Source organism: Oncorhynchus keta, chromosome 19 (assembly GCF_023373465.1).
Source record: "Oncorhynchus keta strain PuntledgeMale-10-30-2019 chromosome 19, Oket_V2, whole genome shotgun sequence".
NCBI classification, from domain to species: domain Eukaryota; kingdom Metazoa; phylum Chordata; class Actinopteri; order Salmoniformes; family Salmonidae; genus Oncorhynchus; species Oncorhynchus keta.
In genome coordinates, this window is record NC_068439.1 from 81,281,366 (window position 1) to 81,299,487 (window position 18,122).

The 18,122-nt window shown below is 43.5% G+C and overlaps 1 protein-coding gene across 1 annotated transcript in view; it reads right to left on the reverse strand.

Annotated features, from left to right (window-relative positions):
- Positions 1-7,442, reverse strand: part of LOC118378732 (DNA replication licensing factor MCM3-like) — a 25,250-nt gene extending 17,808 nt beyond the window's left edge. The window contains exons 1-7 of the mRNA XM_052471487.1: positions 7,274-7,442; positions 6,300-6,412; positions 4,508-4,716; positions 2,664-2,794; positions 2,034-2,272; positions 444-549; positions 87-240 (exon numbers count right to left, since the gene is read on the reverse strand). Of these exons, the coding sequence (XP_052327447.1) occupies positions 87-240; positions 444-549; positions 2,034-2,272; positions 2,664-2,794; positions 4,508-4,716; positions 6,300-6,412; positions 7,274-7,348 (1,027 nt within the window). The 5' untranslated portion in view covers positions 7,349-7,442. The remainder of the gene's footprint in view (positions 1-86; positions 241-443; positions 550-2,033; positions 2,273-2,663; positions 2,795-4,507; positions 4,717-6,299; positions 6,413-7,273) is intronic.
- Between the last annotated feature and the right edge of the window lie 10,680 nt (positions 7,443-18,122).

Here is an 18,122-nt window from a genome sequence, read left to right on the forward strand (position 1 = left end):
CGCCCCACCGTTTCATACCCTTAACAGACAGGGACGTACAGTAGGTGAGAGAGAGAGAGAGAGAGAGAGAGACGTCGTCTCAGTACCTATGAGCAGTACATTGATGTCTCCTCTGATGCGTGACCCATTCTCCAGAACCTTCTCCACTCCTCCCAGCAACATACACAGGATGGCCTTCTTAATGTATTCGTGACCGTGGATACTGGGCGCTAAGGAGCGGGACAGCTGGTCGAACACATCCTGGATAGGAGACAGGAAGAACAGGCGTACGTTTGAGGGAATGAGTTCGAGCAAGACGATCCCCCTTGACCTCAGAAAGAAGTGTTCGTGAACAGAGCGACGATACCATCTTGTCAGATGAAGGAAAGAGAGACTTATTATTGAGATGTATCCACGGTGATGGCTAGAGGGGGCTAGAAGGGGAAAACGTATCAGGTCTTTACCATCTTTGACTTGCTGAAGAGTTTGATCTTGGAGACGTCGTCCGCTGAGAAGTAGGGAGATACTTCTTTACTCATCGGTTTCACCTGACAGGCCATCATGATGGTCCTGGAGAACAGAGGAAGAAACTCACTTCCTGACAGAAACGTCTCACTTCCTGACAGAAACGTCTCACTTCCTGACAGAAACGTCTCACTTCCTGACAGAAACGTCTCACTTCCTGACAGAAACGTCTCACTTCCTGACAGAAACGTCTCACTTCCTGACAGAAACGTCTCACTTCCTGACAGAAACGTCTCACTTCCTGACAGAAACGTCTCACTTCCTGACAGAAACGTCTCACTTCCTGACAGAAACGTCTCACTTCCTGACAGAAACGTCTCACTTCCTGACAGAAACGTCTCACTTCCTGACAGAAACGTCTCACTTCCTGACAGAAACGTCTCACTTCCTGACAGAAACGTCTCACTTCCTGACAGAAACGTCACTTAACAACGACTCGTAATAATGCAAGTCAAGTAATAGTGTTTGTGTGAAACGTGTTTCGTATTTCAGATCTTAAAGACGTTCAGTACTTCAGTCCTCACCTAAAGGACGTTCAGAGCGCCTGTCCTCACCTAAAGGACGTTTCAGAGCACCTGTCCTCACCTAAAGGACGTTTCAGAGCACCTGTCCTCACCTAAAGGACGTTTCAGAGCGTCAGTCCTCACCTAAAGGACATTTCAGAGCGTCAGTCCTCACCTAAAGGACGTTCAGAGCGTCAGTCCTCACCTAAAGGACGTTCAGAGCGTCAGTCCTCACCTAAAGGACGTTCAGAGCGTCAGTCCTCACCTAAAGGACGTTTCAGAGCGTCAGTCCTCACCTAAAGGACGTTTCAGAGCGTCAGTCCTCACCTAAAGGACGTTTCAGAGCGTCAGTCCTCACCTAAAGGACGTTTCAGAGCGTCAGTCCTCACCTAAAGGACGTTTCAGAGCGTCAGTCCTCACCTAAAGGACGTTTCAGAGCGTCAGTCCTCACCTAAAGGACGTTCAGAGCGTCAGTCCTCACCTAAAGGACGTTCAGAGCGTCAGTCCTCACCTAAAGGTCGTTCAGAGCGTCAGTCCTCACCTAAAGGACGTTCAGAGCGTCAGTCCTCACCTAAAGGACGTTTCAGAGCGTCAGTCCTCACCTAAAGGACGTTTCAGAGCGTCAGTCCTCACCTAAAGGACGTTCAGAGCGTCAGTCCTCAACTAAAGGACGTTTCAGAGCGTCAGTCCTCACCTAAAGGACGTTCAGAGCGTCAGTCCTCACCTAAAGGACGTTCAGAGCGTCAGTCCTCACCTAAAGGACGTTCAAAGCATCAGTCCTCACCTAAAGGACGTTTCAGAGCGTCAGTCCTCACCTAAAGGACGTTCAAAGCGTCAGTCCTCACCTAAAGGACGTTCAGAGCGTCAGTCCTCACCTAAAGGACGTTTCAGAGCGTCAGTCCTCACCTAAAGGACGTTCAGAGCGTCAGTCCTCACCTAAAGGACGTTCAAAGCGTCAGTCCTCACCTAAAGGACGTTCAGAGCGTCAGTCCTCACCTAAAGGACGTTCAGAGCGTCAGTCCTCACCTAAAGGTCCCAGAGGTGTATCCTCCCTGCTTGCCAGGCAGACATCGGTAGGTTCCGATCACCTGGACTCGGTCTCCTGGCTTGACCACGTCCACCAGATCATTGTCCAGGATGATGTCCACCGAGCGGGGAAGCTGACCGGCAGGAGCCTTCTCTGGCATCTCCTGGACTGTTATAGTCTGGTGGTCCTTGTAGACGGACAGACCAAACTCTGTCTCCAATGGGTTGTTCTCCTCATCCTAGAGAGAGGGATGGAGAGAGAGAGGGATGGAGAGAGAGAGAGAGAGGGATGGAGAGACAGAGAGAGAGGGAGAGAGAGAGAGAGAGAGAGAGAGAGAGAGAGAGAGAGAGAGAGAGAGAGAGAGAGAGAGAGAGAGAGAGAGAGAGAAAGGGAGAGACAGAGGGAGAGAGAGAGAGGGATGGGGAGAGAGAGAGAGAAAGAGACAGAGAGTAGAGAGAGGGGGATGGTGAGAAGGAGAGAGAGGGAGAGAGAGAGGTGATGAGTGTGATGGTTCGGTGGTCCTAGTAGATGGACAGACCAAACTGTCACCAACGGGGTCGTTCTCCTCAACCTGTGTGTGTGTGTGTGTGTGTGTGTGTGTGTGTGTGTGTGTGTGTGTGTGTGTTTACCTTGGTAGGGTAGATAGCAGAAGAAGGGAAGGCATCCAGGCTGGTCATGTCAGTATATTTGCGCTCCATAGTCTTCTTGGTGGCTGGACAGTAGTGGACACTACGCACTACTTTTGGACGGACCAGAGAACCTACAGAGATGAACAGAAATATATATTATAAACTGGGTGGTTCCAGCCCCGAATGCCGATTGGCTGACAGCCGTGATATATCAGGCCGTATACCACAGGTATGACAAAATATGTTTGTTTTTTTAAACTGCTTATATGACGTTGGCAACCAGTTTATAATAGCAATATGGCACCTGGAGGGGAGGGGGGTTGTGGCACTCCATGTTGCATCGTGACTAAGAACAGAACAGCCCCTAGCCTTTGTATGTTGGCCATATACCCCCCCCCAATTATACATATTCTGCCTTGTTGTTATTCTACTCGAGTGACTCAAAACAAAAAAATCAACGGGGTTGCCATGACAACCGCAGAACGTTAGATTCTCTCTCTTGTATGTTGGCCATATACCCCCCAACGGGGTTGCCATGACAACCGCGGAACATTAGATTCTCTCGTTAGATTCTCTCTCTTGTATGTTGGCCATATACCCCCCAACGGGGTTGCCATGACAACCGCAGAACGTTAGATTCTCTCTTGTATGTTGGCCATATACCCCCCAACGGGGTTGCCATGACAACCGCGGAACATTAGATTCTCTCGTTAGATTCTCTCTCTTGTATGTTGGCCATATACCTCTCTTTTGTATGTTGGCCATATACCCCCCAACGGGGTTGCCATGACAACCGCGGAATGTTAGATTCTCACTCTTGTATGTCGGCCATATACCCCCAACGGGGTTGCCATGACAACCGCGGAACGTTAGATTCTCTCTCTTGTATGTTGGCCATATACCCCCCAACGGGGTTGCCATGACAACCGCGGAACGTTAGATTCTCTCTCTTGTATGTTGGCCATATACCCCCCAACGGGGTTGCCATGACAACCGCGGAACGTTAGATTCTCTCTTGTATGTTGGCCATATACCCCCCAACAGGGTTGCCATGACGACCGCGGAACGTTAGATTCTCTCTTGTATGTTGGCCATATACCCCCCCAACGGGGTTGCCATGACGACCGCGGAACGTTAGATTCTCTCTTGTATGTTGGCCATATAATAATAATAATATATGCCATTTAGCTGACGCTTTTATCCAAAGCGACTTACAGTCATGTGTGCATACATTCTACGTATGGGTGGTCCCGGGAATCGAACCCACTACCCTGGCGTTACAAGCGCCATGCTCTACCAACTGAGCCACAGAAGGACCACATATACCCCCCAACGGGGTTGCCATGACAACCACGGAACGTTAGATTCTCTCTCTTGTCTAGTTTTCATTTTGGCCGATTGTTGGTTCTCAAAAATGATGTTATCTGTGTGGTGTGTTTTTATTGCAGTACTGGATGCTGGAGATGGATGCTGGAGATGGATGCTGGAGATGGATGCTGGAGATTCCAGACCCTCGGGGGAGCCTCCTAACTTGGATGTAAACTAGGGGTGTGAACGTTTACAACTAAATTGGGACCCTTACTGTTAATTAAGAAAAAAAATCCCTAACTAAATGCAAACTTTGCGAGGTGGAATTGAGGTTCAGTATTGGTCGTAGAGGTGAAACCTTTATCTGAAAGGGAGGCACTGCGAGAATCAAATCGATGCTGTATATTCTAGTGAAATGTTATGATTTTTTTTTTGTGGAAAAACATTTTTTTCTCTCTCCGTTTGTCACATCCCTAATGTATACACTTTTTAGGGAATGAGAGACATCCACAACCTAGTTCCCCCCAAACACTCACACTTGGTGACGATGCCCTCCACACAGACCATGCTGCCCAGCAGACGAGAGGTGAGGGTTCGGGGGGAGACATGTTTGTTCCCAAAGCTCCCCTCCAGACCAACGAAGAACTCCTCGTACTGCTTGGCGTACGTAGCATCTACAGACGCCACAAGGTCCTTCAGAGCCCGCTGGAACGCCAGCAGCTCTTCAAACGCATTAGTCATCAACCTGGGAAGAGAACACAGCCCTCGGGTTTATTTAAATCCATAGTGTGATGTAATCGGGCTGTTATATAAGTAGCAGCCCCTCATCAGCCTGAGAGAGAGAGACAGAGAGACAGAGGAGAGAGAGAGACGGAGAGACAGAGAGAGACGGAGAGACAGAGAGAGAGACAGAGATGGAGAGAGAGACAGAGATGGAGAGAGAGACAGAGATGGAGAGAGAGAGAGAGAGAGACAGAGAGAGAGACAGAGAGGGAGAGAGAGAGACGGAGAGAGACAGAGAGAGAGACAGAGAGAGAGAGAGAGAGACAGAGAGAGAGACGGAGAGAGAGAGAGAGACAGAGAGAGAGACGGAGAGACAGAGAGAGAGACAGAGAGGGAGAGAGAGAGACGGAGAGACAGAGAGAGACAGAGAGAGAGAGAGAGGGAGAGAGAGAGACGGAGAGAGACAGAGAGACAGAGATGGAGAGAGACGGAGAGACAGAGAGAGAGACAGAGAGAGACGGAGAGACAGAGAGAGAGACAGAGAGAGAGACAGAGAGAGAGAGACAGACAGACAGACAGACAGACATTACATCACAATAGTATTATGTTGACATGACAGACATCCATAGTCATGAACGTGATCTAAAATCTCGGTTTAAATATATCAGGACATTATGTTGGACATATCATATAGCTGTGTAATATAATCAACTAACATGTAATAGATATCCCAAATCCTGATGTCAATGCACAATTATTTGTATTTATTTTAAGCTTGATTTAAACCAGGCAAGTCGGTTAAGTACAAATTCTTATTTTACAATGGCGGCCTACCCCGGTCAAAGCCTCCCGTAACCCGGACGACGCTGGGCCGTTGGGATACTGTTTGTTTGTAGGCTTATGGAGCCAAAGTGCGATCCATGTATTGTTTTCTGCAAGTTATTTTAATACATATGAGAATGAACCAATGATATCAGGCCACGCCCTGCCATGACTACAGACACCTGTGTCTTGTCTATTGACACGATATAAATGAGTCTCGCAGTAGAGTTTGTCATTATACCCCGATGAAGACAACTCGTCTGTTGTAACTCGTCTGTTGTAACGTTTGGACGTAAAATATTTTTATACTGTTTTTAAAAACAGCCCGGGATCGAACCAGGGTCTGTAGTGACGCCTCTAGCACTGACACACAGTGCCACTCGGGAGCCCCATGGATAACGGATAGGGCGCTTGCATTGTACACAGGTGTGAATAACTATGAGATACTCAAGTGTGTAAATAATATATATATGCCATTTAGCAGACGCTTTTATCCAAAGCGACTTACAGTCATGTGTGCATACATTCTACGTATGGGTGGTCCCGGGAATCGAACCCACTACCCTGGCATTACAAGCGCCATGCTCTACCAACTGTGCTACAGTTACTGTTGTCGAAATGTTTTAAAAAGTGTCTCTCCACAATGACAATAGTTGACAATACAAAGAAATTAAAGTCCACATTGTGGATCACTCAACTACAGACGAACACGATAGGCATTCATGGCATAAATGGTACACCACGTTAATGTGTGTGTGTGTGTGTGTGTGTGTGTGTGTGTACCTGGTAGCCCGCACGTCGTTGCGTCGTCTCAGGTCGTTGATGTTCACGATGAGGCGGTTCTTGTTCTCGCTGATCATGTTCCGTACCTTGCTCTGGTAGACCCCCTGGTCTTGCTGCATCGGAACCACACACACACACACACACACACACACACACACATAGAGGAGGACGCCATTAGATACCATCCAGGCCGAATGATTGGCTGGCTACTCAACTCCCTGCACTTTCACCCATACTGGCTCTTAGTATCATCTAACTAGCTGGTGCTTACATAGCTAACAACTTATAGCTACTTGGTTAACTAGATTTAGTAACATTTAACAAACAACGCATTTGGTTGTAAAATGGGATTAACGTTAGATAGCAACTCTTTGGTCAGTTCTCCTGCAAAACTTTGATTTGAATAGATCTCGTCAGCTTGTAGTGATTAAAAACCACACGACGTAGATATGGTTATTTGAGACATTGTAATTGGGGGAAAATAATGAGTTTTGGAATAAACGTCGAAAATAAGGTCCGAGGTTAACACAGGTTCAGGCGATCATATATAGGTTTTGTTTTATGAGATAATACCAGTCAGTTAACATGAGCTTCATGAATTACTTAACTGTTAGGTGTGCTTCAACTTTTTAATTATTACATAAAAGCGTCAAAATGTTTTTTTAAATTCTTTTTAAAGCGATGTTAGTTGATTTAGATGATCTCATAGAACAAAAAACGTATATGCTCTCCTTAGCCGGTGTTTCCCACATCACTTATTTTCGGAGTTTATCGAAGAAAATAAAAAATACTACAAAACTCCATTAATTTCCCGATCGGCTTTTCTCAACAAACAGTGAAGGAGTTAATAGCTACAAAAAGACGCCATTACTGTTGCTCTCTATTGTCACTCATCGCCGCATGGTTTCCATTTGTCCATAGGCATAAGGCATACAAAGTAAGCATTATATTTTTCAAGCAACTATGCTACTTACATCGTCATCTAAGAAGTCCAGATATTCTCTCTGTGCTTCTCTCATCTCCCGATCGTCCACAGAATCAGCCGCCATTTCGTAATTCTATATTTTCCAAATATAACAAACTTTTACAGACTCCGACGTGACCGTTTCTACATAGGTCTTTACAGAAATGCAGGATTTTCGCGCCACTAAGTACCCGGTGAACTCAGTTCTGAATCTTGATTGGTCCATGTGACCATCTCTACTTTGCATATTTGGCGCGGAATCTGTTTCAGTCCAATCAGATACCGTCTTTCCTGAATTTAGACCCGCCCCGTCAGCAACTCGCGGGAAATGTTCAGACATGAGGTAGCCTGAGTGCCAGGCTCATATGTCATACCATGATCGCCTTTCTCTCTCTCTCTGTTTATTTATTTTTATTTACTTTTTTAACTAGGAAAATCAGTTAAGAACACATTCTTATTTACAATGACTGCCTACGACGTGTCGGACGACGTTGCACTGACAATTCTTTCTCTTTTTTTATTTTTAAATATTTTTATTTCACCTTTATTTAACCAGGTAGGTCTCTTGTCGTTCCACTAGTTCTCACAAGAACAAATGAGAAACAAAATAGTTCAACACATTGAAAAGGTTACTGTCATAATCGCATTTTAATGCCAAACATCACAAATGAATGACCAGGAGATGGCAAGATGCCAAAGAGATATGGGAACAGGCTATGAAAGATGGGGTTTATAAAAAATATATAACATGCGCAGAAGGTAGCTGGCTTTGAGGACGCTCTTCCTCAGTTAGTGCACTAGATGGCGCTATTTAGCTACAACAAATTGTGACCCATTGCATTATTTATTATGTAGTTATTGTAAATTCATTCATAGATATCGTCTGTTTTTAAACGTATAGTGAGGCCCTGCAATCTTCACATGTAAAAATGCCAAAATTACCTTCAGATACATTTTTTTTATTAGAATATTATTAGAAATCATTAATCAACATTTCATGTGAAGCTTCCTATTTATATGAGTTTTTTATGTTGTTTTTTTAACCTTTAAGTCAGTTAAGAACACATTCCTATGATTGAATTAATATAAGCCATGTTTCTCCTGTGCATGGAGAAAAAAAAAGGTTGTTTAGTTATTCAGGGGCGTCATACACACCAACAATCTGAAGGGAGACAAAGTATGTGATGATGGCTGAGGGTTGGTCTAGAAGGGGGGCGAGACTAGGAGAATTAAGCATTTTTTCAAACACCTGAAACAGCTTTTTCCTGCAATCTAGAGCCCATAATCATTAGGCTAAGTTCTATGTATATTTCTCTTCATATCTCAGCATGCCTCTTTTAAGCTTTCTTTATCCTCCTGACTAAATATGCTTCTCTGCATCTCTGCTAAAAATCTGGGTAAAAGATTGAAAGGAATTTGAGTCCTATTCAATACATATTAGTTATTGCTTGCTTTTCTAAAGTCTTGTCAACCCTTTTACAGCATATATGCCTGCAACGATAGTCAGACAGTCTAGCTACTCTAATTTGATTGATAGCCTGCAATGGCTTCTGGGTAGTAGTGACTAGTACTATTACAGCGAAACAGGACAAATCTGAAGGTGGGAGGGGGGCACGTGCCCGTTTGCCCACGATGGGCATGATGCATCTTATTGTGACTATAATATGTGACTAAAAACAGCCTAGGTTATATTTTATGGCGATGTGTACCCCCCCATGTACTAAGCCATTAGATGTGTGTCGTCATAGCGCCTCATACTGCGCCACTGCCCGCTAAAATGTAGGTCAGTGCTTGAATTTAGTCCGTTCTCTGTTTAGCATACATTTATTTAGGCATGTCGCCCAAATCACTCCTTTGCAGTGGACTGCTGTGCCCAGGCTTTCTAAGACCTACAGTATGTTCATTCAGTGACAACACATGTAAATACCATTTGATTGTTGTCTGCTTACAATGTTCTGTGTTTTGGATTGCCTTGATTTAAATATATATATATATATTCAGCGCCTTTTGGTGTGAAAAAAAAGTACAAATTAAATGAATGATTATTATTATTATTGTTTAGTATTGTTGTTATTATTCTTGTTACTAGTATTCTTATTGTTATTAGTGTTACTATTATTATTATTATTATTATTATTATTATTATTATTATTGTTATTGTTATTGTTAATATTATTGTAAATATGATTATTATTATTGTTATTATTATTGTAAATATTATTATTATTATTGTTATTGTTATTGTTAATATTATTGTAAATATTATTATTATTATTGTAAATATTATTATTATTATTGTAAATATTATTGTTATTGTTATTATTATTGTTGTTGTTATTATTATTGTTATTGTTGTTATTATTGTTATTATTGTTGTTGTTATTATTGCTGCTAGTAGTATTATTATTGTTATTATTATTATTGTTATTATTATTATTATTATTATTACTATTATTTTATTTTGATCACTTGTAGGTTGCTAGATTTCACCTGCCTCTTGCTTCTGCTACCACTGGCTGTCTGACTGAGGACTTAAACCACCAGCATCATGAAGTCGATGTGGAAGGAGAATAACGATGTGGAGGAAGAATAACGATGTGGAGGGAGAATAACGATGTGGAAGGAGAATAACGATGTGGAGGAAGAACAACGATGTGGAGGGAGAATAACGATGTGGAAGGAGAATAACGATGTGGAGGAAGAATAACGATGTAGAGGGAGAATAACGATGTAGAGGAAGAACAACGATGTGGAGGAAGAATAACGATGTGGAGGAAGAATAACGATGTGGAGGGAGAATAACGATGTGGAGGGAGGATAACGATGTGGAGGGAGAATAACGATGTGGAGGGAGAATAACGATATGGAGGTAGAATAACGATGTGGAGGGAGAACAACGAGGTGGAAGGAGAATAACGATGTGGAGGGAGAATAACGATGTTCAGGGAGAATAACGATGTGGAGGGAGAATAACGATGTGGAGGGAGAATAACGATGTAGAGGGAGAATAACGATGTGGAGGGAGAATAACGATGTGGAGGGAGAATAACGATGTACAGGGAGAATAACGATGTGGAGGTAGAATAACGATGTGGAGGGAGAACAACGAGGTGGAGGGAGAATAACGATGTGGAGGGAGAATAACGATGTGGAGGTATAATAACGATGTGGAGGGAGAATAACGATGTGGAGGGAGAATAACGATGTGGAGGGAGAATAACGATGTGGAGGGAGAATAACGATGTGGAGGGAGAATAACGATGTGGAGGGAGAATAACGATGTGGAGGGAGAACAACGATGTGGAGGGAGAATAACGATGTGGAGGGAGAACAACGATGTAGAGGGAGAATAACGATGTGGAGGTAGAATAACGATGTGGAGGGAGAATAACGATGTGGAGGTAGAATAACGATGTAGAGGGAGAATAACGATGTGGAGGAAGAACAACGATGTAGAGGGAGAATAACGATGTGGAGGGAGAATAACGATGTGGAGGGAGAATAACGATGTAGAGGGAGAATAACGATGTGGAGGTAGAATAACGATGTGGAGGGAGAACAACGAGGTGGAGGGAGAATAACGATGTAGAGGGAGAATAACAATGTGGAGGAAGAACAACGATGTGGAGGGAGAATAACGATGTGGAGGTAGAATAACGATGTGGAGGTAGAATAACGATGTAGAGGGAGAATAACGATGTGGAGGGAGAATAACGATGTGGAGGGAGAATAACGATGTAGAGGGAGAATAATGATGTGGAGGGAGAACAACGAGGTGGAGGGAGAATAACGATGTGGAGGGAGAACAACGAGGTGGAGGGAGAATAACGATGTGGAGGGAGAATAACGATGTGGAGGGAGAACAACGATGTGGAGGGAGAACAACGATGTAGAGGGAGAATAACGATGTGGAAGGAGAATAACGATGTGGAGGGAGAATAACGATGTGAAGGGAGAATAACGATGTGGAGGGAGAATAACGATGTGGAGGGAGAATAACGATGTGGAGGTAGAATAACGATGTGGAGGGAGAACAACGAGGTGGAGGGAGAATAACGATGTGGAGGGAGAATAACGATGTGGAGGTAGAATAACGATGTGGAGGGAGAACAACGAGGTGGAGGGAGAATAACGATGTGGAGGGAGAATAACGATGTACAGGGAGAATAACGATGTGGAGGGAGAATAACGATGTGGAGGGAGAATAACGATGTGGAGGGAGAATAACGATGTAGAGGGAGAATAACGATGTGGAGGGAGAATAACGATGTGGAGGGAGAACAACGAGGTGGAGAGAGAATAACGATGTGGAGGGAGAACAACGAGGTGGAGGGAGAATAACGATGTGGAGGGAGAATAACGATGTGGAGGAAGAATAACGATGTGGAGGGAGAATAACGATGTAGAGGGAGAATAACGATGTGGAGGAAGAATAACGATGTGGAGGGAGAATAACGATGTGGAGGGAGAACAACGATGTGGAGGGAGAATAACGATGTGGAGGGAGAATAACGATGTAGAGGGAGAACAACGAGGTGGAGGGAGAATAACGATGTAGAGGGAGAATAACGATGTGGAGGGAGAACAATGATGTGGAGGGAGAATAACGATGTAGAGGGAGAATAACGATGTGGAGCGAGAATAACGATGTGGAGGGAGAATAACGATGTGGAGGGAGAATAACGATGTGGAGGGAGAATAACGATGTGGAGGGAGAATAACGATGTATAGGGAGAATAACGATGTGGAGGGAGACTAACGATGTGGAGGGAGAATAACGATGTGGAGGAAGAACAACGATGTGGAGGGAGAATAACAATGTAGAGGGAGAATAACGATGTGGAGGGAGAACAACGAGGTGGAGGGAGAATAACGATGTGGAGGGAGAATAACGATGTGGAGGGAGAATAACGAGGTGGAGGGAGAATAACGATGTGGAGGGAGAATAACGATGTGGAGGGAGAATAACGATGTGGAGGGAGAATAACAATGTGGAGGGAGAATAACGATGTGGAGGGAGAACAATGATGTGGAGGGAGAACAACGAGGTGGAGGGAGAATAACGATGTGGAGGGAGAATAACGATGTAGAGGGAGAATAACGATGTGGAGGGAGAACAACGATGTGGAGGGAGAATAACGATGTGGAGGGAGAACAACGAGGTGGAGGGAGAATAACGATGTAGAGGGAGAATAACAATGTGGAGGTAGAATAACGATGTAGAGGGAGCTGTACCCACAGAAACAGGAGTGTTGTATGGTATTTGATAACTGACTGTTCACAGCAACAGACGTGTTGTGTGTTGTTGAATCACACTGGAGCAGAGAGACAGGTGTTGTGTGTGGTATTTGATACCTGTGACTGTTCTGTGACTGTTCAGGAGCAGACAGACATGTGAAATGTCTATATTTTCAGACATTCATTTGAAGATGGAAAGGAGGATAATAGCTTGTCTAGCGTGTTTAAAAATATATATGTATATTTTTTTAACTCTCATTCCTTCTTATGTGGAGAACCTGTGCAGTCCCCCAACCCAGGGCTTGGTTTGACAGAGGTTTGACAGAGGTTTGTGTCGTTGTATCTGTCGAACTGCTTTGCTTTATCTTGGCCAGGTCGCAATTGTAAATGAGAACTTGTTCTCAACTTGCCTACCTGGTTAAATAAAGGTGAAATAAAAAATAAAATAAAAAATCATCCAGAAGGCGAGGTCAGTACAGGTGCATCAAAGCTGGGACCGAGAGACTGAAAAACAGCTTCTATCTCAAGGCCATCACTAACACAGAGAGGCTGATGCCAACATACAGACTTGAAATCATTGGTCACTTTAATAAATGGATCACTAGTCACTTTAATAATGTTTACATATCTTACATTGCCCATCTCATATGTATATACTGTATTCTATACTATTTATTGCATTTTGCCTATGCAGCTCTGTCATCGCTCATCCATATATTTATATGTACATATTCTCATTCTATCCCTTTACTTAGATTTGTGTGTATTTGTGTGCTTCATCTCTCTGTGTTTCTAGTTTAGATTTCTAGAATGTTGTTGCTTCATATCGCTGTATTTCTAGTTTAGATTTCTAGAATGTTGTTGCTTCATCTCTCTTTGTTTTTCTAGTTTAGATCTCTAGAATGTTGTTGCTTCATATCTCTGTGTTTCTAGTTTAGATTTCTAGATTGTTGTTGCTTCATATCTCTGTGTTTCTAGTTTAGATTTCTAGAATGTTGTTGCTTCATATCTCTGTGTTTCTAGTTTAGATTTCTAGAATGTTGTTGCTTCATCTCTTTGTTTTTCTAGTTTAGATTTCTAGAATGTTGTTGCTTCATCTCTCTTTGTTTTCTAGTTTAGATTTCTAGAATGTTGTTGCTTCATCTCTCTTTGTTTTTCTAGTTTAGATTTCTAGAATGTTGTTGCTTCATATCTCTGTGTTTCTAGTTTAGACTTCTAGAATGTTGTTGCTTCATATCTCTGTGTTTCTAGTTTAGACTTCTAGAATGTTGTTGCTTCATCTCTGTGTTAGTATCTTAATTTGTAGAAATAGCCCCAGAAATGGTCCCAGATACAGTATGTTTGTGCTGTTAGACAGATCTGAGACCAGGCTATTGTAGAACGCATGACAAGGAGTGGAATGATAACTCAAACAGAATGGCCACCCAGGAAAATTGTAAAAGCCTTTCACCCATAAATCCCATAGGTTGTGAAATTCAATATAAGGGAAATGTCACCACTAGTATCCTCCACAATCATACTTGAGGTGAAAAAGATGAGGCATTGTCTCGAGTTGTAGAAGTGTCCCTCTCCAGGTGTGGCTCTGTATCAGTCACCGTCTTGGTTTGTATTATCTGGGTGTATATGTTTTGTCTTTGGTCTACACTGGTGCTCATAAGTATCACTGCTGATGTCATAGATGGTGTCAGGCAAGGCAGGGACACTGGCCTACAGGGCCAGGAAGTAGGCTAAAGGTCAGAGTTAACAGGTACTCTATGACTGCATGCTAGCTAGCCTACCTGCTCTCCAGTGTAAGGTGATACTAGCAAACAGACAGGCGGGTGAAAACCTGTTCACAGTAGGCCAGTTATGTGAGAAATGTGTGTCTGTCAGCCTACTTCAGTTGCTGATTTGGCCTAGAGTGTTACGATAACTAGGAGTGGTGGGTGGAATCAGGCACAGAGAGCAGGGTTCAGTCATTTGTCAAATTTATTCACCAGCGCAACAAAAACGGTCACGCCAACACACAGGGCATATACAAGTTGCCAGTCCAAACAACAGGACAGAAATAGTCCGGCGAATAAGAATACGAACAAAATAACACCAACACAGAGTAAGAAGAAACAAGCCCGCACAAATACCCAGCGAGCCTAGTGCCCTTAAATAACCTACAAACAAACCCTAATAGAAAACAGGTGTACCCAATTAACCACTAACCAACACAAACGGAATCGATGGAAGCTAATAGGCCGGTGACGACGACTGCCGAGCCCCGCCCAAACAGGAAGAGGCACCATCTTCGGTGAGGTTCGTGACATAGAGTTGCAACTTTTTTTTAAATTTGGTTTATTTTTTATTTAACCTTTTATTTAAATAGGCAAGTTAGTTAAGATCAAATTCTTATTTACAATGACGGCCTACAAAAAGGCTAAAGGCCTCCTGCGGGGACGGGGGCTGGGAATAAAAAATGACCTAAGACAACAACATAGCATGGTAGCAACACAACATGACAACACAGCATGGTAGCAACACAACATGACAACAACATGGTAGCAACACAACATGACAACACAGCATGGTAGCAACACAGCATGGTAGCAACACAACATGACAACAACATGGTAGCAACACAACATGACAACACAGCATGGTAGCAACACAACATGACAACGCAGCATGGTAGCAGCACAACATGACAACAACATGGTAGCAACACATGACAACACAGTATGGTAGCAACACCACATGACAACACAGCATGGTAGCAGCACAACATGACAACACAGCATGGTAGCAGCACAACATGACAACACAGCATGGTAGCAGCACAACATGACAACAACATGGTAGCAACACAACATGGCAGCAACACATGACAACACAGCATGACAACAACATGGCAGCAACACAACATGACAACAACATGGTAGCAACACAACATGACAACAACATGGTAGCAGCACAACATGACAACAACATGGTAGCAGCACAACATGACAACAACATGGTAGCAACACAACATGACAACAACATGGTAGCAACACATGACAACACAACATGGTAGCAACACAACATGACAACAACATGGTAGCAACACAACATGACAACACAGCATGGTAGCAACACAACATGACAACAACATGGAAGCAACACATGACAACACAGCATGGTAGCAGCACAACATGACAACAACATGGTAGCAACACAACATGACAACAACATGGTAGCAACACATGACAACACATTTACATTTACATTTAAGTCATTTAGCAGACGCTCTTATCCAGAGCGACTTACAAACATGGTAGCAACTTACACAACATGGTAGCAACACAACATGACAACAACATGGAAGCAACACAACAGTTTCACAACAGTGAAAATTAGCTCTGTACTGTCAGTGTTCTGTCTGGCTGTACACACTCTCACAGTCTGGCCATACACATTTGCCATGACTCTCCTGTGTGCATCCGAAGATCAGGTTTACAATGGATCTGCCTTCCACCAGACCCCTCTCACCCACAGAGGGGAGGAGGGATTGGTGTCGGGGTTTGATGACACCTCACGCCAATCCTAAATTGTATGCGGCAGATGACTCTTTTTGGTCTTCAGTAGTGGTGATTGGAATATCTTTGTTACAGAGACATTTTGCCGCCCAAAAAACTCTAATGTCCCAAAAGTGAACTTCCAGATGTGGGGAATGATGAGAGATGGAATATGGGAAATTAATGTCTATTTTGTGATGTCATGAAAAAAATGTATGACATTTTTATAACAAAAATATTGTCACTTGGAAGAGTTTTCACATTGTGTATGTCAGGTTTTCATCCTTTACATGGTGTGGGAAATATTAAGGATGAAGAGAATATTTTTGTAAAGACATGATGTGATTTTAGTTTTCTAACGAGATCATAGTTTTGATGATACTTTGCCCCAGTAACTAGCCACGCCCCAAGGAAGTTCAGAGAGCGTGTCAGCATGATGGAAACGACCCCCCTTATTACGCGAGTGAGTTGAGAATTAACATACAAGACCAGAAGGACTCAAGCTGCAGCTTAGATCTCCATTGGTTACGACCCTGAAAATCAACACGAGGTGAAGACGACAAAGTAGCCTCTCTAACAATCAATGTTACGGCTGCGTTGCCGTTCTAAGCACTGTATCTAAGTAAGTTAATTTAATTAGGACCATCCTGTTACTCTCTTCAAACCATCATCGACTAAACGGCTCTCATCACCCCACTGGGGATCATCGACACGTGTCGATATCGACATCGACACGGCTGATTAGCTGTTTTCAGTGGACCACTCTTCCAGAACCAGTGAAAGTGAAGCCACGGACGACTAAGAAGAAGAACATTGTGACCTCTTGTGTACAATCAGAGTCTTCCACTTGAGAGCTCGGGAGAAGGCCCAACTGACCCTTTTCACGAAGGCATGGGTCCAACAGAGATCTAGGATCAGGTCCTTCCTCTTATTCAATATTATATAAAATGCCAAACTGATCCTGTATCAGGAGCCCTACATTATCACAGTTGATACATTATCACAGCCCTACATTATCATAGAACAAAGACCTCCCTCCAGCTGTTTGCTTAGAAATTCAAGGGAGGAGGCCTCCGTCTTGTAACCGTAGTGTACGTGTAGGAATGTACGGCAGGACCAAATCCGAGAGATACACTACCTTTCAAAAGTTTGGGGCCACTTCCTTGTTTTTGCTATTTTTTTCATTGCGGATACCATTTAATGAAGCTGCCAGTTGTTTCTCAAACTAGACACTCTAATGTACGTGTCCTCTTGCACCGGGGCCTCCCACTCCTCTTTCTATTCTGGTTAGAGCCAGTTTGCGCTGTTCTGTGAAGGGAGTAGTACACAGCATTGTACGAGATCTTCAGTTTCTTGGCAATTTCTCGAATGGAATAGCCTTCATTTCTCAGAACAAGAATAGACTGATGAGTTTCAGAAGAAAGTACTTTGTTTCTGGCCATTTTGAGCCTGTAATCGAACCCACAAACACTGATGCTCCAGATACTCAACTAGTCTAAAGAAGGACAGTTGTATTGCTTCTATAATCAGCACAACAGTTTTCAGCTGTGCTAACATACCTTTTCTTTCAACAACAAGGACATTTCTAAGTGACAGCAAACTTTTGAACGGTAGTGTAGGAGCAAGTCCATGTAATGCTTTGTAGGTTAGCAATAAAACCTTGAATTCCACCCTATAGCCTTAACAGGAAGCCAGTGTAGAGAGGCACTGGAGTAATATGATCCAATTTTGGGGTTTTAGTCAAGATTCCAACAACTGTATTTAGCACTAACTCAAGTTTATTTAGTGCTTTATCCAGGTAGCTGGAGAGTAGAGCATTGCAGTAGTCTAATCTAGAAGTGGATGGATTTGTCACGCCTGCTCCCGCTCTCCCTGTCTGGCGCTCGAGGGTGCCAGACTGCCTTCATTACGCATACCTGTCACCATCACGCACAGCAGAACGTCATTGGACTCACCTGGACTCCTTTAATTTGTTGATTGCCTTCCCTATGTCTGTATGCTTCCACCGTGTGTTCCCTGTATCGGCATTGTTGTCGTTTCCTCTTGTCCAGACGCTGTTCCGGTTCTGTTCCGGTTCTGTTCCGTTATTCATTAAAT